We start from the raw sequence: 20,378 nt of genomic DNA, 5'->3' as shown, positions 1-20,378 counted from the left end.
AAACAAAACAATACTTTCCAATCTCTTATTTTATTATCTTTCGTAAAATATATGTCTAGCTTAATTTTGTTTCCGCTGTATACGTATAAGTCAAGGAAACATTTTTAAGATATATTAAAAAAAAAAGTTAAAAAAAAAAAGATGTCCGAAAAGAAGCACAGGTTCTCCATTTCCGGTCCGTCTCTCAAATCTTTCCGCCACCAGTCTCGTGTACAGTCTTTGAATGTGGCGGGTTGCACTTAGTATAACAATAAACACCACAAAAATATATTCAAGCAAACCAGCGAGGGTTTCCAGGCTTTTAAATCTACGAGCTTGTTGCTGCAGTTTACTCTCGACAGACACACAGCTGTGTTACATGTCAAGTCAAGCTAAGAGACCCTGCACTGAAAACATGACCGGAAAAAAGATCGGAACCCACAATGGATCTTTCCACTGTGATGAGGTTCTGGCCTGCTTCTTCCTCCGCCAGCTACCCGAGTACAAGGTAGGTCCATTAGTCTGCCAATGTGAGAGATGAATGTTATTAAGTGTGTGTTGTTTCTATCACCACTATCATTCAGCTCGCACTGTAAGGACGTTTCTTTAGTCTGTATTGGTTGGTTGTTGATGCTTTTTTAAATGTTTTTAGTTTTGGGAAGTTTTGATTTTATTTCTATCGTCGATCAGATGTTATACTGTGACACTCCATGCGGGGGCGCTGCAGTACAAAAAAAATGATGTTGCCAGAAGTACGCTCTATGATATAATATCTCGTTTATAAAATGGGTTTGGGCTACTAGATAAACATATTGCTTTTTTGAAACTGTAATAATTTAACCTAAAGTGATTTTTAAATAAAGCATCAGGTGTGTTCATGTAGATTAAGAAATAGGTTTCAAACTTAATTTGTCTCTTAAGTTTTTGTAGTACAATTGTGAATTTACTTGCATTCTATGTGTTCAAAGATTGTGCTTACCAGAGCTTACTTGATGATTATTTGCACAGGATGCTGAGATCATTCGAACCAGGGACCCGACACAGCTGTCAGAGTGTGACATCGTCGTAGACGTGGGAGGAGAGTTTGACCCAAAGAGGCATCGATATGACCATCATCAGAGGTACGACTGTGGGCAAAAGGCTGCTGCAAAGAGATGCCTTTAGAGTTTGAAATAGCACAATAGGCCTCGGTCATGCGGGACATGGTGACATGCCACAACTGCACATCATAGGTGTGACTAATATTACTCCCAAATGGCTCAATTGTTTAGATGAGCTGGTAAGCCATGTAATTCAGCCAGCCACCGTAATGACTCTACTAAATTACAGTTAGGCATGTCCTGCTGTCACATTGTATGGTGTCTTCTGTGAGAAAAAGCAGAGTATTATTGGCAGACATAAGTGTGGTTCAGATTGAAGTGCGGACCTGACACAATCCTTAAATTGATTAGCTGAAGAGAAAGACAATAAATACACCCTAGAGCAAGCTGTGGTCAAATGTGTAGATTTACTGATTAGCTTTGATTTTTGGTTTGGGAGAGCTAAAGAAAACGTACATACATTACAATGGTAGACCTGAAGTGACTAATAAATGTCAGTCTATTTTTTAAACAACAATGAATTCAAGTTTTTTTTTTTTCCAAGCCAAAACCCCCCCTGAGTGATCAGTGTATTCTGAATGACTCTGGATTTTGTATTACTTGTTAGACAATAAAAAAAACAGAGACATGGAAGAAATCTTCTCAGACATGATAAATTGCGATGGATACTTTCAGCAGGATCAAACATTTCCTCACAAATTCTATTCCTGAATAATTTCAACATATTTTTTATAAAACAGTTATTTTGGGGGGTTTTTGTCACTCCTAAAAACCTTTTTTTTTTAAAGTTCTATTTTTCTGGCAAACATATTTTAACACCAAACAATTAGCAGATCAATTGAGTAAAAGTGAAAGTTGAACATTTACACGATCTTGGGTCCAAACGGGAGAACTTTGTGTTTCTGACATCGTTGAAGTGCATAATGAACCAGGAAGGAAAGGGCTCCTTTTTTTTTTTTTTTTTTTTTCTCACGCTCCACTTCCTGCCAAAGTTCCTTCCTTCCTTCAAGTCTCATCACGTTGAGTAATCATCCTATTGCAGATGTCTTGTCTGCTCAGTGTCCTGATGATAATCAGGGATAGCTTTTATGACCACGGTGATAAAGATATGCCAGAGCTCTCTTCCTGGCAGGTGGTTAGTGATAATTAGTGCTCCTTCAATTGAGCATGCTCCCCCCCCCTGCTGCTAGTTCACGAGGCACGAAGGCTGCCACGGCGCTGTCAGGGGCCGCAGGAGAGTGTGGCTGTCACTCACAGGCTGATGGCGGCACGATGGATGTGATGGCAGGGACAGATGCACAAGGGCCGGGTGCTGCAGGATCGAAGAAAGAGGTGGGAATAATTAGTCCTCATTTTAATGGCACTTCTTCAAACTGTGACAGTATACAGATGAGGCTGACAACAACACAAAAACATCCCAGTGAGTGTTGTAAATTAAGAGCATGGAATTATGAAATTAAAGGAGTATTTCAACACTTTGGGTGATACTCTGATAAGTTGGGCTCCCCATAGACATAAAAACAACTTTTATGTCTTTTATGAGTGAAACTTAAATGGACGTGATCTGTTTTAGGGGAGCTAAATCAAAATGTCTACTGACATTCTTCGTCTTTAAGCATCAAGTGATTACCTTTTTACAGACATTACTGATCAAATGTTCAATGAAAGTTTGGTGCACAGACAGAGACTATGAATTAGTTTAGTCTCATACGGTCCAGAGGGTCACATTGAGTTCTAAATGGATTAAAAAAATAAAATAAAAAAAAAACATCCTTCCCACTTGACTCATAAAGGACAGCGTGATTAACTTGAGTGGTCTCAGTGCACTTTGAATTTTATGTCCGATGTTATATTTTCATGAGACTGAGGCGTGGAGCACAGAGAAAGCCAAAAATTAAAATGAATACAAAATGTTGTACATGTACTAAAAGGTTCTAACTGAAAGAATTAATTACCAAACAGGGTCAGAATTAGAATTAGAGAGCTGTATGCATTCTTCTAAAAATGTTGAGTACTAGAAGTCTTCTTTGCTTTCCATTCAGAGATTTATGAAGGATCATTTCACACGTGCAGTCAATACTGTAGAATCGAGTCGTTCTTTCTCATCTTGTAGAGAGATTAGAAGACAGTAGTGGTGCAGCTGATGCATTATGGGTTCATCTTGGGGGCGGGGTAATATGCCACATATATTTCGGAATGTGCTACATTATAACACCTAACTGAGCCAAAATCTATCCAACTCTAGATTTAGGTTCTGGTCCTCTTAACGTAGTTGTGGGCTGTTAATGAGCTATTACCTGTCGTTGGTTTCACACAAACACTTTGATGACTTTTTCTTTTGTAAGCGGATCGTTTCCACGCTTTCTCTGTCATCTCCCTCCCACTCTCTCACTCGAACCTCCTGATAATCAGCATCGAAATGCCTCAGCTTGGCCAATTAGCCCCTCTAATGGCTGTGATTACCCCCTGCTTCCCTTGCATGTCACTCATTCATTTGACGGTCGGCTGTCCGCTGTGCTGCAGCCCAAGCATCCTAATTAAGCCTGTATTAAATGACCAGCGGTGGCCGGGTGCTGGAGCCCACCCATCTCAGCACGTGACTGAAGAGAGACCTCCGAGGGCTTTTATTCATGTGCCAGCAGCACGCTCACAAACACAGCAGAGCGTGAATTCTCCCTTCAGTACATGCCAACTCTCTCTCTGTCTCTGTCTCTCTCTGTCTCTGTCTCTCTCTCACTCTGTCTCTCTCTCTCTCTCTCTCTCTCTTTCTCTGTCTCTCTCTCTGTCTCTCTCTCTCTCTGTCTCTCTCTCTCTCTTACTCACTCACTCTGTCTCTCTCTCACTCTGTCTCTCTCTCTCTCTCTGTCTCTGTCTCTCTCTCACTCTGTCTCTCTCTCTCTCTCTCTGTCTCTCTCTCTGTCTCTCTCTCACTCTGTCTCTCTCTCTCTCTGTGTCTCTGTCTCTCTCTCACTCTCTCTCACTCTGTCTCTCTCTCTCTCTCTCTGTCTCTCTCTCACTCTGTCTCTCTCTCTCTCTCTCTCTCTCTCACTCACTCACTCTGTCTCTCTCTCACTCTGTCTCTCTCTCTCTCTCTCACTCACTCACTCTGTCTCTCTCTCTCTCTCTCTCACTCTGTCTCTCTCTCTCTCTCTCTCTGTCTGGCTGTATTCGAGGTTGATGGATCCATGTGTGTTTTATTAGTTTCTGGTACAGTAATGTGTGGTGTACAGCTGACGTTTTTTTTGAAAAGTCCAGTTATTGGAAAATGTGAGTTGCCCTTTGCACCTCGGGTTTGTCAGGCAAACCAGCAGGTGTTGCAGTAATAGAAGCAGACAAACTAACTGGTTGTGATTCAGATGTAACGGAGTCAACCTGACCTAAAAAGCCTCGTCATTTTTCTAATAAGCTCCAGAGCTGGCTAAACACTGAAGCTTCAGTGACTGTGACATGGCAACCTGCGTACACATGGACTCTAGGGGTGAGTGGGGGGGGGGGGGGGACACACGAGGTGAGTTACATTTTATTGAAAAGTCCAGTTATTGGAAAACATGAGTCGTGTGTTTATGAGCAGCACAATCACGTTTTTATCTCACAACTCCTGACCCGCGTATTGAGTGCTGGATATGATCTGCCGCTGTGTTTCTCAGCTTTGATGTGACAACAGACAAGCTGACCTGACACATCAGCTCATCATTGGATTTCATTAGATCATTTTATCATAGCAGTCGTTTATAGATCGACTGCTCAGTTTGTGATGAAGGCGGATATGAGAGGTTTAATGAATATCTCAGTGATTGAACATAACATCACAGATTCAATAAAATACAATCTGTGATGATGGGAAAATAATATCATTGGTTATTTTTCTGTTTATGGGCTCGTTGCCTGATCCTCAGTCCAACGTTTAAAGATGTATTTTTGTGTTATAGATTAAGGTATTGATAATGTTGGCTGTTGAAATAGTGATGATAACTATGTCCATTTAAAGTTAAAGGTGGTTAACAGTTAACAGCGAGAAATTCCAATACAATAAAATGGAGTGAAAACTCACTGAAAATACATTTATTTATTTTCAGTGTGCCAGTGTGTGAATGCATAGCTTTTAGGATTGTTATTGATCACATGCTCTTTTGTCCCTTTAGGCACACCGTAGGTAAACTTCTGCAGTGTCTCTCTGTAGTCACTGTGAGGTAAAAAAAAAAAAAAACAGACACTGCTGCATCTTTGGACGTCTCATTTCACTTCCACCAGAAGGTTTATTACTTTATTTAAAAAAGAAGGCAGGAGTGGATTTAAAAAAGGTAGTAAAGTACACTCAGCTTAAAACTGTTCAAAAATTAAATAAATGTAACATATTTTTGTTTTCCATATATATTCCATATAGTTAAGAGAGCTTAACAATACAATGATACTCAGGAGTCTTTAAATCTGCTTCAGCAGTGAGCAGTTTCCTACATCCCGGGTCCAAGTAAGGATGCTTGTTGCGGACGTTATCTCACACAACAATGTACGTACAGGAAAGAAAAAGTTTTGATAATATAACCTTTTTCACTCCCTGTATTTGGAGAGAACTGTCTGGGTGTTGGACGGTCGTTTTTTCTGTTTCTTCATCCAGTCGCTGACAGAAAGTCTTCCCCTCTTTTCAGGACCTTTTCAGAGAGCTTCAACAGCTTGTGTCCAGAGAAACCATGGGTCACCAAGCTCAGCTCAGCAGGCCTGGTCTACCTCCACTTCGGTCGTCAGCTGCTGACCCAGCTGACGAAGCTGAAGGAGGACGACAGGCAGCTGGAGGTGCTCTTTGACAAGGTGAGAGGAGGAGGAGAAGGACAACCAATTTATTGCATGCAGGGAATCAGCAACCATTGTGTCCTACTCACAACACCAACACTTCAGATGAGACGGATGATTTCCCCTCGCACAAAAGCATAGGAGCTGAACCTCGCATCATATTCATCATGACGTTAGACAACAGAAAGGTTCGACGAGGATTCAAATGGGAAAGCGTATATATCGGCTACACGAATAATGATGGAACTGAAAGAGCCTTATCTTTTATTCACTTCCTCCACAATGGTTTGCAATATCCATGCAGTCTGAAGAAAAATCCTCAACATGTTTGCTTAAGTTCGGTTTCATTGCAGACAATTGGCAGTAAAATGTTCAAAGTGATAACAGAATAAAGATACAGATGTCGCAAAGTTTCTCTGCTATGTCTAAACCAAAGACGCTGCAGTTATATTTCAAAAAGTTTCAGACAGCCGGACCAGCAGGAGACGTCAGCACACACAGAACTCTGATGTCCACGCACATAAGCCCTCTAAATCTCATGTCACTTTAAACATTAGCACTATTAGCCTATGTGATCATTGGATTTTTGGTGTGTCGGTTTGTTTAAAGCCTTGAGTAATCCCTTTACTCACGGCCGGGGATTTATTAATTTGTTGGATGTCTCTCGCCCTCTCGGAGTTCAGGCTTACTGATCCTCTTTTTTTAGCCACAAAAACTTAGTTCCACTTGTAAGCCACTTGTTAAAATGTCAATTCTTTGGTGATTGACCTTCAGTTTTTAGAAGTTTTCAGCACCAGACAGGGCTCTACTCCTCAGCTCCTCTACCACTACTTTTTAGAGTTTTTCTTGTGAACTGTAGAAGTACAGGCCATTTGTCTCTTTTTTTTTTCGTTTAATGGACTAGCTGTGCACTTAAGCCTTCCTTAACTGTGACCAATCAGCATATCAATCAGCATAATGTAATTAAAGTCTTTTAAACTTCCCCTGGCATGAGAGATGCAGGCTTTACTGTCGACGTGTCATTTTTTAAAAATGAGCATTAGACGACTGTGTCTCGTGCCATTACATGTTCTTAACCTCTCCTGTCACATGTTTCTGTCTCTTTTCTGCAGCTGTATGAAAACTTTGTGGAGGAGGTGGATGCTGTAGACAACGGCATCTCACAATACGACGGGGAGGTCCGCTACTCCGTCTCCACCACGCTGAGCGCACGTGTCGGCCACCTGAATCCACGCTGGAACAGCGAGAGTCAGGACACCGAGGTGAGGGGCGTGTGTGTGAGTGCGCATGAATTCCCTCACTTAGCACGCAGGCTGGTCTGCTGCAGCACGTTTCTTTCATAAATGGGAGATGAAAGCAGAGTGTTCAGGCTTGAACTTAAATGTCTGATGACGTATGATATGCAAATGCAGAGAAGGACGGAAACATTAGAGCAATGGTTGCAAACATTTCCAGGGTTTATGACCATCAAAAAAAAAATCAATTAATCGAGAAATACTTGACACATGAATCAAAATTAAAAAAGAAACATGGAAGATATCTACTGTGTTAAATCATAAAAGGACCTTACTTTCATTAGACATTAAGAAACGTGCTGTGTTGAAGTTCTTGATTTCCTGTGAACAGTGCAGCAGCCTGGATGTCCTCCTACTGAGTTTAGATTCCTGTCCACAATGGTCGGTATTTGTTTGGACCAGAGAAGTTGTCCGTTTTAAGGCACCCCCACACAGCCATTTTGCCCTTTGCCCCTCAGGTTTGTCAGGCAAACCAGCAGGTGTTGCAGTAATGGAAGCAGACAAGCTAACTGGTTGTGATTCAGATATAATGTAGTCAATCTGACCTAAAAAGCCTCATCATTTTTCTAATAAGCTCCAGAGCCGGCTAAACACTGAAGCTTCATTGACTGTGACATGGCAACCTGCGTACACATGGACTCTAGGGGCGAGTGGGTGGGGGAGACCCAAGGGGAGTTACATATTGTTCCTTCAAAACTAGGACAAAACTAATTAAAATGGTGATGTCAAATATGTATCACCCTGATGTCATTGAAAGGAGGGGTGAGAATGTGTGTGCGTTGAAATCAAACAGACGCACAACAAGGACAAATCAGGTGTTCCTGCAGGAAAGGATGTTTAAAACGCAGGATTACACTACCGTAAATAATGAACCCTTCTGACTCACATTCAGAATGTGACGCTTCTTTGTTCATAAAAGCCTGTTTTTCTAAATTATTGGTTGTACGTTAGTGTTTCTTGACGCTCTGTGGATACAGTGAATATATGTGTAATCACTGCTGGCATTTCTGCAGTGTAATTCAAAAGCACTCTCGGTTTTACTGAGTTTACATGATTATGTCTCTAGAAGGGAAAAGAAAAATACACTTCAACCCCATTCAGCTGAGTTTCGAACGCTGATGTTAATATGTTGATCCTCTTTCCTCTTCCTCAGATGTAATTTGAATACAAGTAACGCTTTCTTTTTGCTGTGGAGCTACAAGACACATGTCACCTTTCCAAAGATGCCAGAAAGAAAAGCCTTTCTCAACGTGGTTGAATAAAATGTTTTGTTGCTGAAGTGTCTGACAGCGAAGAACGCTCTCGACATTTCCTGAAGGCCAAACTGACGTCTTCAAATTGTTTTCAAATGGCAATGTACCCGTCCATCCAACAGTCAAAACACACAAACATACCGTCCTGCTCCCACCAGAGAGGCTGGCTCTGGTTGTGTGTTGCTTGACGTAGTTGCTGATTAATTCTCTGATTAAGGGATTTTCTCAGCCCATCTTAAATACAACACGGTCCAAACACCAAGAAGGCTACAAACCCAAATTATCCACAGCACAAACTTATTCACATAAATATGATTACAAGAACGCTCTAAAACAACAAACAGAACAATGAGTGAATGATGACTCACTTAACCTTTTGGGTGATGACTCAGTGAGCATGTGTAAGCTCTGTCCTGATGTATTTTGAAACCTTGATATTTAACAATAGATCCTTCCACAGTATGGAGCCAAATTTACATAGAAATAATTACAAACACACCCATATTGAAAAACAACATTCAGAAATGTCCTGCAGTGTCCCGCCTCCTTTTCTCCGCTCTCTGTTCTCTAATGACATACCTGAAGCTTAGCCCTGTATACATGATGATTACGATTCTTGATCCACAACTTACCTCAAGTTTTCCCACCATCTCACTTCGCACGGTAAGAAGGCTCTGAGAGCTTGGAGAGCTCGGAGAGGCGTTTCTTGGGAACTGTTTAGCAGACAGCTTGTTGGTTCAGTGACCTGGAGATCTCTGAGCAGGAAGTGTTTGTGATCATTGAAAAATCCAAGTGGATTTTCATCTCCTTCATCCACCAGTGAGAAAAATCGAAAGGCACTTCTCCCCGTCGTCACGTCCATCTGACTTTCTCAGGTGCATTTGCATTTCCATTCACAAGACTGTGATAGAAAGGTCAGCTGAAGGTCTTTACAGGACATGATTGGAAGCTGGCGAAGCAGTGCTGTGTGGATCAGTGTGGAGATGGTTGAGTCTATTACCTCCATATAAACCAGGACTTAGTCTCACTTCCTGTTTTTGACATGAAACTGAATTGGAGCTCGCAGATGGTGTTGAAGTGATACAAGTAAAAGTTTATATAAAATGTGCTATATAAATTGTTATGGTTTTATTATTGTTGTACTGTATTACTGTATTTAATAACAGCATGCATGTGTGACTTGCTTTTACCAGGAGGGTTTCAGACAGGCCATGAAGATGGTAGGAGACGAGTTCTTGGACCGCCTGGACTTCTATCAGTCCTCCTGGTTGCCGGCTCGTGAGGTGGTGGAGAAAGCTATCAAAGAGCGACACGAGGTAATATCTCATCTGGACATTTTTATTTCAACTTAGCAGTGTTACGCTGGACTTCAGTCCTCAGAGGTTCTCGGTTCTCAACCCAAGTCCTTACAGACTTAGCTACTGCTGCAGTGAGTTAACATTTGCATTTGTAGCACAGTTCTGTAGTTCATGACTCTGAGCAAGTTGTGTAATGTGATGTTTTAAGTCAAATAATAGTCTGCTTTTTTTGTTTCAATGGTAAGTGTAACTATGAAAGTAAAGCTGAAGACTCTATATTAGGGCTACACAATTAATCATGATTTTTATGATTATGCTGATATGAGCGTTCGCAACAAAAACATCTCAAAAGTCTGAACTTATTTAAGTAACTAAAACCTTAAAGTAGTAACTTAAGGCTACTCTTGGGTTACTTAGTGCCAATTTAGTGGATGAAAAAACACGTTTGTTTTTGTGGGGTTTTTTAAAATATATTTTGGATTTAGAAGGGATGTGCTGCAAACACAGTTGTTCTGTAAAACATGGAGAACAGCAGACAGACAGTAACTGTGAGTTATAGCTAATGTGCACTCTTTAATTTAGTTTATTTATCACAGTTCTTATCCTCTTGGCCATTTAGAGGCATTTAGAGCACCTTGCAGATGTTTCTCATATTGTGCAGGCTCATGCTCAATCTTAATGAGTTAGATTAAATGTCTTATTACTAAAAAGTAACAAGACTCTTTTAAAAGGATTCTATTCGGGCACTCTTTCATGTGCAGCCACTGTGTGTGTCTGTACCATTTCTCAACAACAGAGTGCAAAATACAACTCCCCCACAAGGTCTCAATCAAGGATTTGTCTTTTTCTTTCATTGCTTAAAGATTCAGCGATTAATTATTCTCTTCTGTAGCCGCTGTATTCTCATTGAACTTGTGGGCCAACACTCATTGTGTCTAACCTTTTATTTTGCCAATTAGTAAGTCACATGTGTTTCTTTCTGTTTCCAGGTGGATCCCAGTGGGGAGGTGGTGTTGTTCTCCCAGGGTGGCTGTCCCTGGAAGGAGCATCTTTTCTCTCTGGAGAAGGAGCTCCAGGTGAAGACACCAATCAAGTTCGTCCTGTATGCCGACCAGAACGGACAGTGGAGGGTCCAGTGTGTCCCCGCTGGACTCAACACTTTCCAGAACAGGTAGAGCGTCACTGAGTGTATATTCAGCGAAACTTAAAATAAGATGTACCTCATGGAAAACAAGTTGAATTTCAGTGTTAGAGGGAGCACCTTGCATTAGTTACTCTTCAAACATGCAGAACTCACACAGATGTCGTGACACTTAAACACACAGGAGGTTCTCCCAGTCTGCATTTAACTCAAACAGTGGTTAAAAAAAGAAACACAGCAGCAGGCACAAAAACCTGGAGTCTCCCAGACGTGTTGAATTGACTTTAGCTCTGCTGACTGAGAAGAGCTGTGGTGTATGATTTAACTTTCATGCTTATCGGACCATTTGACAACTACTCACGGAGGGCTGACGTTTCATCCAGTGAGAGAATAACTCCTGCATGGGTTGACGACTTGTTCGGATGATGATGATTTCGTTAAAGCAGTGATTTTTGTCTCAAACCGACCTGTAGGGAGTCGAAAGGATGTAAACAGACCCTGATGCCTTTATCCGTGCTCACACCTCTCACTCTGATGTTTCTTTTGTGTTCTTCATGTAAATACAGCTCTCGGCAGAGACACTGTTCAGGCTGTCTTTGTAATTTGAAGCGTCTTACAATCAGGTTTTGTATGAATGTGAAGCTTGTGCTCAATTTAAAAAAAAACAACATTTATTCTCTTTGATTGGATTTGCAACATTTTCTAATTGGAATTTTTATATATAATCACAAAAGCATGTTTTTTATGTTCTTATGTTTAAAACATAAAGCTGGCTCCCAAAGCCAATAGATCCAATGCCCATTAGATCCAATGTAAAAATTGCCTTTTTGACAGCAGGAAAAACATCCATCCATCCCTTTCCTTCCGCTTGGTTAAGGTCAGCAAGCACAGTAGGTCAACCCAGACTTCCCTCTCCCCAGCAACGTTTTCCAGCCTCTCCTGTCCGAGGCGTTCTCAGGCCACACGAGATATAATCCCTCCAGCGAACTCTCCTCTCCAGGCACACCTCTCCTCCCGTTTGGGTGTCCCAGGAAAAGCCTCCAAAGTTAGATGTCCAGGAGGTCAACGTGTTCACAGCCTGGTACCAAAAACAGTTTTGGTCTCTTTATCTAATTTCTCTTTAGGTTAATTAAAAAAACAAACAACTCTGCGTTTAAAACCAACAACATCTCTTGTCTGGTTATATGAATGCGAATAGTTATGCATGATTAAGCCTCTTGAGTTTTGCAGGTATGTGGTCATAAATGAAATGATTAGACAGATTTAAAACGTGAACTTCTAATAACACTCAATAAAAATGAAAGAAGTCACCAAATATCCAGAGGGGGGAATTTGTGTGTATAGCAGATTTCTTCCTTAAGCTGTTTTACTTTTAACTCCACTATGAACATCATAGAGGTTCTCACAGAAAAGTCTGAGCGATAAATCGCAAACCAGGAACCATGACTTCACTAAGTCATCTCAGCGTTTCATGACGTATTTGTTGAGATATTTCAGTTTGGACATTTTGCTTCTTTATACTCGGGACTTACTGCCTTGTATTGGACATCTGCTGCTCATTAGCTCATTCAGAAGCTGCTACTTCTGTGTCACATGAAAGCCCTCCAGAGTATCTGAGTTCAGCTAAATGTTGGCTGATGCTTTCATGAAAGTCCAAGGCTTTTTCTTTTCTCCAACTTTTATGTGTCTTTGACCCTTTTATCTTACATCTTTTTTTTTTCCCCTTGTCATGGTCCTTTCTAATGTTTTAATACTTACATGGCCTTTGCACTATGAATAGCTTTGAATTGTTTTGTGCACAACTCCCAGTTGTTGTTTTTGTTTTGAAGCCTTTCTGCATCTTTTAGCAGCAATAAATCCCTCAAAGCACTTACGCCGAAGTTACCTCATCCACGCTCGTTAAATCCTGTCGCTGCTCTCGTCTTTTCACTCTGTAATGATGAGGAGGGAGGCGCTCTTTGTGAATTTGTCAGATGATTGACTTCTTTAAAGTCTTTGTTCGAGTCGTTACCGCTGGAGGGGAATTGTTTACCTGCGGAGCCTCTCAAGCTGGGACTCACAGCGCATCTCTAACTACGTCCATCAGCATCCCCTCTGGAGCAGCTTTGGTGCTTGACTGCGTCATGAATTCCCAACTTGCAGCACGTGGTGGTTGTACGGCCAGGTTATCCTGCATCTTCGGGGGGGGGGGGAGGTGGAGGTGTGATTAAAACCAATAGGATTCTTTTTCTGGATGTTTGATGACATGTGCTATTAATACTGACCACCTTTCTGCACAGTGGTGTAGCACTGAGTCTTCATTATGTGCACTTAAGCAGAAGTGATTAGGAGTAATTATTGCCTTCAGAGCTGAGAAGATGAACAGCTTGGCCGAGGGATGGGTTCTAATAGCTGGTTCCGTTTTGGATCCAGTTTCTTTGTTTGAAAATATCGCATTCATACAGCTCCTACTCTCTTTAAGCTCTCATCAACTGTGTCCTTTCTCTCCTTTATCAGTGATGTCCAGCATAGCTATCTAGTTATAAAGGTTCTTGTACATTCATCAAATACACATCAAGTCAGGTTTATCAATACAACACATTTAAAAACAACTCATGGTGACCCTAGTGCTGTACGAGCGAGGCAGGGAGTGAGATTCAAATAAAACCACAATGAAGGACACGACACAAAACATCCACAATAAATCCACAAATACTGAACGAAATGAAAGAATGAAAACGAGCGAGAAAATTAAAATCCCGGACAGAATCCTATTAAACACATTTCTGTAATTTAATAATAGGACATTAGGAAGTGTCAAGCTCTACTTGGATTGAACGCCATGAAGAAGACCATCAAAGTTTAACGCTGCCTTCATAACCGGGACTCCTGGAAAAAAAAAGATCTTGTGAATATTTTCCTGGTGAAATGAAGAAGAAAGAAAGAAAGAGTTGGGTCTCTGTTAAGATATGAAAATGTCAAACCACTAAACGGTAACGGATAGGTCTCAATCTCTGAACATTGGACAGGAAGTGGACGATCAATCTTTGTGCTTTGACTGGAGTTTGATTCTTTAGGAGATTGAGATAAGAGGTTACTATTCTGTTTAAAACTTTTTAAACGATCAACAAAATCTTTAAACCAACGCTGAAACAAAAACAGTTTTGTACTTGTGGTACCTTCAGAATAATTCTTTGTAACTCTAACACTGCTTTGTTTCGACTTTTTTAAATTTTTTTTAAACATGAGGCATCACAATCACAGCAGATGGTCTCTTTGCCACTATAGCCTTCCTGACCACCGTGTTCTTTCAAACGTCTTGTTACCTCTGACTCCATGTAGCGCCATGCTGTTAACCTGTATTTTACGAGGCTCATTATTGACACAGAAGGATGTTGGAATATCTTTCTGATCCAGTCCCGATCTGACCAGCAGCTGCTTTTTTTTGTTCTCTCTCTCTCTCTCTCTCTCTCTCTCTCTCTCTCTCTCTCTCTCTCTCTCTCTCTCTCTCTCCATTTCGTCACCTTTTTTTCTATCTGTCCTGCTCACTTCCCATTAATCCTCTTTCTCCCTCCTTATCCTCCCTCCTTATCCTCCCTCTGACCATATCTCACCATCTCCCCTTTCACACCCTCCCTCCTCTCATCCCTCTGCCCTCTGGTTGATTTTCTTCTTCTTTTTTTCTCTTTCCACTCCACTGCAGAATCTCATCAGGCGGCAGCACTTTCAACTAAAAAAGGCCGGCACCTGTTTGGTGTGGTTGCTCACTTCAAACATTTAATGCAGTGCAAACATGGCGGTCGGTGAGGAGCTACATGAGAAGAATGTGGTGTGAGAAGAAAAAAAAAACATGGCTCCAGATGGCTCTTTCTCTGGGCGGCCTGTTTCCTCTCAGTGGGCATGTGCCGACTCTGGGAAAGGAGTGTTGTTATCACCTGTGTCCCTGTTATTGCACCTGAGGAGGGGAGGGGGGTGGAGGTCTATTTTTAACTGCATCACATTGCTAAGGAAAATGTGAGTGGGGAAAGAGAAGGAAGTAAGGAAGAGAAACAGGAGTCCTTCCTTGAAGATTAGCTCTGCAGGATTAAACTGTAGGGTGACAACAATATGTGCTGAAACAGGACATGTCTCTATCTCTAAAAAAGCATGCAGGCTGGTCACAGGGAGCTGCTGGGCCTCCAGGTTAGGATCAATGATAAGGATTCAGTCTTTATTTTTCTTATCATTTAGCCAAATAAATGTAAGAGAATTGGGAAAAACCTGAATAGAATAAACAAAATTCAAAATGCCCCCCGAGAGAGGTAAAGTGCAGCATCGATGTATAATTTATTCAAGGCAGTTTGGGGTCAGTTTCACCTCTTCTCACGCTTTATCACGTCTTTTTACCTCTTCTTTAATCCCGCTGTCGACTTCTTCCTCTGCCAATGACTTCTGTTCACGTTAGACTCATTCATGTCAGAGGTGCCAGCGTGATGAGTCATGAAGTAGTGACGTGACGGGTCAGATTGGCAGGCAAACGTTTTTTGGCACCATCGAGCCAATAATTGTGTCACATTAGTCAAGACGACGATACATTGTCATTATGTTATTTGTTATTATTTAATTATTAAACCTTTATTTAACCAGGAAGAGAAACCCATTGAGATTAAAAATCTGTTTTTTAAGAGCATCCTGGACAAAAAAAACTTTCTTGACTCTTCTATGGTTTGAATTTGGTCCCAACCTTAGTTAATGAAATAAATTAATTAATTAAAAGAAATAAAAAAAGTTCATTAGTAAAAGAAAACCTCACACCTTCATATAGAACAAAGACGTTTTATCTTAAAAATATGTTTTTTTTTCTTTAATCAAATGAGTTTCTGGTTATTCGTAATCATAAATTATATTTTATGTAAAGGCAACTTTCAACCACTCTACAAAGCAGAGATAAAAATGAACAAAGACACAACAAAGAGATCAAATTAATGTTACAAAGACATTTTTCCAGATCAGTTATTGTGCACAGGGTTCATGAGGCGGGCTGGAGAATGATCAAACATGCCAGTTTAAAAAGATGTGTTTGAGGGGAGATTTAAAAAATGTGGAGAGAGAGTGAATATTACAGATGTCTGGTGGGAGGGAGTTCCAGAAACAGGGGGCTGAGCGGCAGAAGGCTCTGGACCCCATGGTGGGTGGGCGGGCGAGCGAGCGGGCGAGCGAGGTGGTGCAGTGAGTTGAATGGGAGAAGAAGACCCGAGAGTGCGGCTGGGTGTTGATGTGCACGAGTACAGAGAGCAAGGCTGTGGATGGCCACTTTTATTTTTTAGATATTTATCTCAAGCCTTTTTCCAGACTCTTCTAAGTCATTACAGTGTCTTTTTTTTTTTTAGGCAGGGCATAAAAAGCCTGTTGTGAAGAGTGGAAACATTTTAATTGCAGTGAGGAAACGATAAATCCAAAATGACTCCATATAATTTACCTCGGAAAGGAGAAAAAATATTTTTATTTTCATCCCCCCTTCCCTTCTTAGCAATTTAGTGATTTTTGGCCAAATCACCAGTTTGGGCAAAAATTGCAAAAAAAGGGTGTAAAACCTCTGTGACACCTCGGTTATTCTAGGAGGATTCTAAGTATTTGCTTTTTTAACATCATGTCTCTTTTTGCCCTCTCGAAGAAGAAAATGATCCAAAGCCTCCATATGATTCCTGTTTACACGTGGAGCTAATATTTGCTGCTATAATGACCTTCTATCAGCGCTAAATCTCATCATGACTTTTCCCCCCTCTAATTATGGAGTAATTCCCAGGGTGTGCCTTGTTATGCCATAGAAAAGCTCTCGTGGAGTTCATTTTCTAATTGTGGTCTTATTTTTAGAGCGGTCATCTTGAGAATCGGAGCTTCCTGGCTTGTCAGAACAGCAGTCCCCCCCCCCTCCCTCTCTCTGCCTCATTACCAGCCCTGTTGACCTTTCCTCTTGAGCTCGTTTTCCAGCCACACTGTGGAGCTATCGATTGGTTGATTCATTTAACAGGGATTAGGGATTCGCCCTCCCCAGGTTCTCTTGTGGCAGTCATAAAAAGGATCAGATCTTGTAGACTGGAGGTAATGACAGGGAGAAAAGACTCGCAGGGGGGGGGGAAGCATGTACACGTTGCAGCACACATGTCCCATCATTTGACGTTCTGGTTCACTTTTGTACTTGTGACGCGCCTCACTTTCAGACTTACTACAGATTCAGAGGATGATGTTATCAAAAATTGAAAGGGAAAGCAGAACATCAGGGATTCAAAATACGAAACAAGAGAAAACACTTTACTCGGATGTTTAACTGCAGCTGCACAGTACCATACTTCATCCAGCATGTGACGTAAAACCCTAAAGGTGTGAGCCCTCCAACCCGGGAAGACTATAGCATCAACACACGGGGTGCAACCTAACCACGAGTCCAACCTGCGCCCCTTTTTTTCTGGTTTGAAGGCGTTAAAAACACATTTTCCAAAGTAGTGGAGATGCTGCTGTTGAGGAATGAAGTGATGAACCAGAATTAGATTAAATTCTAATAGACTTAAAAGATAACACACACACTGAAGTGATCAGGTAATGTGTTTTAAATGATGTGCCAGGCTGTAGACGGAGGTGTATCTTGAACGCAGCAGGTGGTAAATGAGCTTCCGTACATTTTAAATGAATTTTTCAGCCCCTGAACTTTTGGTCGGACTCGATGCTCTGTCTCGAGGTCTGCTCGTAAACCCTCATAGAAGCAATCTCTGCCCCACTTTGTAAGATTGCCTTTTGACTCCGTCGTACAGTATGGCTGTCCAATTGCGGTGACAATCTTGGATTTTCCACATTACTGGAGAAGAAGAAAGAGGGGGCGGTTATTGGTCTATTTGCGGGGACTGATTATGGTGCTTCTTCACCTGTGAGGGTTCCTGCAGTTTACCTTTGAGTGTACCTACAATCCTTTAAGTCAGGTAATCTAAACAGTGAGTGATTCAGGTCGTGATAGGAAAGGGAATCATATTTTTTTTTTCAACTATAATATAGTTTTGCAGAATACAATAAAAAAAGAATGCCCCTATTTTTAATGCACAGCTGTACAAGAAATGAGGTTCGTCTTCTATGAGATGCACACATACAATATAAAAAATAACATCCAGCACACAGAAATATACACGTGCAAATAAGGTAGGTGAGATCCATAGGCCGATGACTTGTTATTGTATTTCCATGAAAAGATATTTCACAGTCTCAGTGGTATCTATTGTACATTCTCCAAATGTTTGTCTCTTGTGGGTGTTTTTCTTAAAGCCCGTTGCAGTAGTTCTGCAGGTCAAACTTCCCCGTCGTAGATTTTCTTCTCTGTTTACGCTCTACAATGACTAACAAATTACTGACAGTCCAACAACACAAACGATTAAGTTTATTTCACTTTTAATATGAAGAAAAAAGAAAATCTAATCAGCTCGAGTGCAAACCGTCTGTGCACTTTGCTCAAAAAAGAATTTGAAGATTGTGTGATGACCAGATTTTGTCTACCTGCCTCCTGGAGGTAGCCTCAGCTCTATGTGAACTTGATATTGTTCTGTTCTTGATTTTTAGGTGACATTCTTCATCAGTTTACAACTGGTTTCGTAATTTGAATGTTCTGGTTGTGCAGACATGCAGAGCAGATTGTGTTTGAGAAAAAAGCACTGTGTCAGCATGAAGTGAGCCGATGACCACGTAGCATCCATCTGTATCCCTTCTGTCTTCCTGTCCAAGGCTGTCCCTGCTCGAGGAGTGGCGCGGTGTTCGTGACGAGGCGCTATCGGAGCTCAGTGGGATTAAATCCTGCATCTTCGTCCACGCCTCGGGCTTTATTGGCGGGAACAAGACGCAGGAAGGAGCCCTGGAGATGGCCCGCAGGACCCTACAGGCCGCCGCCAAGTCCCCGGCTAACGGAAGCAGCTAAATACACAGAGAGTGAAGGAGAGGTCGGCCAACGGCACATTTTATGTGCTGGTTGGTCTTAAGAGAAGGGAGCGAGGATTATTGTGTTAGTTTTTTTTTTCTGGCTTGCAGCTTGTTGATCCCAGCCAGGGCTAATGTTGTTTTGTTCATCTGTGCCAGGTTTGGGATGCTAATGGCAGCCAAATAACCTTGGACCAGTTCCCTAAATACTCATATTCCAACACAGGCTCTCTCTGAATCCTAATGTCGACTCTTCTTATTCTTATCATCTCTGCTTGTTCATGTAAATGTGGGGGGGGGGTTTTTGGTCCTTTTGCAATAAAAGACTATTTAGAATACTTGTGTCCTTTGTAAACATTTCAGTTTTAGTTTAAGTCTGTGACAGAGCCTTTATATCTCCTTATTCACATGATGCAGACAGTCTTTCCTGACAGTCATTTGGCCTTACCTTTCAAGGGGTCGACTTATAGGCACCTGGACACTGGTTTATCCTTTCATTTCCAGCACTGTGCAGACACTAACTGTTGCAGTCAAACGAGACACGCACTACTTCCTGTGGCTCTGACATCAAAGCACCAATAATAAGGCCTGATTAATTCGGAGGAATTACATTTCCACAAAGAGCTGCTCTTTTGGCAGCCGCAGTCGTGACGAGGTGACCAGCAGTGTGACGAGACTCGCACTCAATTTCCCCATTATAAAAGACTGGAGGGGAGGGCATGAATTTTGCCATGAATGTTCCAGATTTTCGTCTCTACCTGTTACTCCTCCCTTATTAAATCCTCCACACAAGTCTACCTTTCTGCTTACCAGTTTAATGTATCGCTGTCTAATCTCTCTGCTGTGCATTTGATCTAAATTAGTGTTATTGAGCAAACGCCACAGCAGCGAGCAATAGTTCACGTCGCATAACCTCCTTTCTTTGTCTTCATTTGTCATGACTTTAGTTTGGTTGTGGGCCCTGTTAATTATTTCATGACGAGATCATTTCACCGCCTTCCAAATCCGCTCTTTCTGTCTTTTGTTTTCCTTTAATTGAATTGGAAAAGCATTTTATTCTCTAATCTTTCCAGAAATACGGGTAATGTGATTCTTTTGACTCGAGGAATTTAACACACATAATGCCTGTCTGTTAGAAAAAAGCTCAAAATTGATTCAATAATCTATGTTGAGGCTCAAGTTTGAGCTGCTGAGTCATTGCTTCACTTTCAGCCAAGTGTACACAGGCTATTTTTAATGGCTATTGAATGATCCTCTTCTTCTGGCATCTTATTTTCCACTCTGTCTTAGTCACTCACATACAGGCACAAACACACACATTCGAGTGTTATTAGCCTGCTCTCTTTTGCGCTGGAGCTGAGCCAAGGTCTCAATCCAATCCATACACATTTGTGACAGCCTTTTACAGTCCCATGCTTCACCGTCTAATCACTGCCAAACACTGATGGGTTGTTTTGTTAGCTGCCGAAGATTTCCAACATTACACCTCGCTGACAGAAGCCGGAGAAAGCATAGGTGTTAGTACAGCGCCGTGATTGCACACACTGTTAGAGTAACTTCAAAGAAGCGGAAAGAAAACTGACTTGTAGCCTAATATGTATTGATTTGAGTTT

At 41.5% G+C, this 20,378-nt stretch overlaps 1 protein-coding gene across 1 annotated transcript; it reads left to right on the top strand.

Moving 5' to 3' along the window:
• The first annotated feature begins 171 nt into the window (after positions 1–171).
• Positions 172–19,101, top strand: myg1 (myg1 exonuclease). The gene is made up of 7 exons (XM_079341556.1): positions 172–487; positions 988–1,100; positions 5,726–5,885; positions 6,980–7,129; positions 9,609–9,731; positions 10,703–10,884; positions 18,577–19,101. The coding sequence occupies exons 1-7, from the start codon at positions 224–226 to the stop codon at positions 18,764–18,766; spliced, it is 1,182 nt and encodes a 393-aa protein (XP_079197682.1). The 5' UTR covers positions 172–223; the 3' UTR covers positions 18,767–19,101.
• The last annotated feature ends 1,277 nt before the right edge of the window (positions 19,102–20,378 follow it).

The sequence above is a fragment of the Symphodus melops genome (assembly GCF_947650265.1).
Source record: "Symphodus melops genome assembly, chromosome: 4".
NCBI classification, from domain to species: Eukaryota; Metazoa; Chordata; class Actinopteri; order Labriformes; family Labridae; genus Symphodus; species Symphodus melops.
The sequence above is the reverse complement of the archived record's forward strand: the minus strand, read 5'-3'. Positions and strand labels throughout refer to the sequence as shown.

Excerpts from the sequence above, each read along its gene's own strand:
- myg1 (XM_079341556.1), top strand. The coding sequence starts at position 224 with ATGTGGCGGGTTGCACTTAGTATAACAATAAACACCACAAAAATATAT. Across the intron at positions 1,101-5,725 it reads CGATATGACCATCATCAGAG|GACCTTTTCAGAGAGCTTCA; the intron begins GTACGACTGTGG and ends CCCTCTTTTCAG. Across the intron at positions 7,130-9,608 it reads GCGAGAGTCAGGACACCGAG|GAGGGTTTCAGACAGGCCAT; the intron begins GTGAGGGGCGTG and ends TGCTTTTACCAG.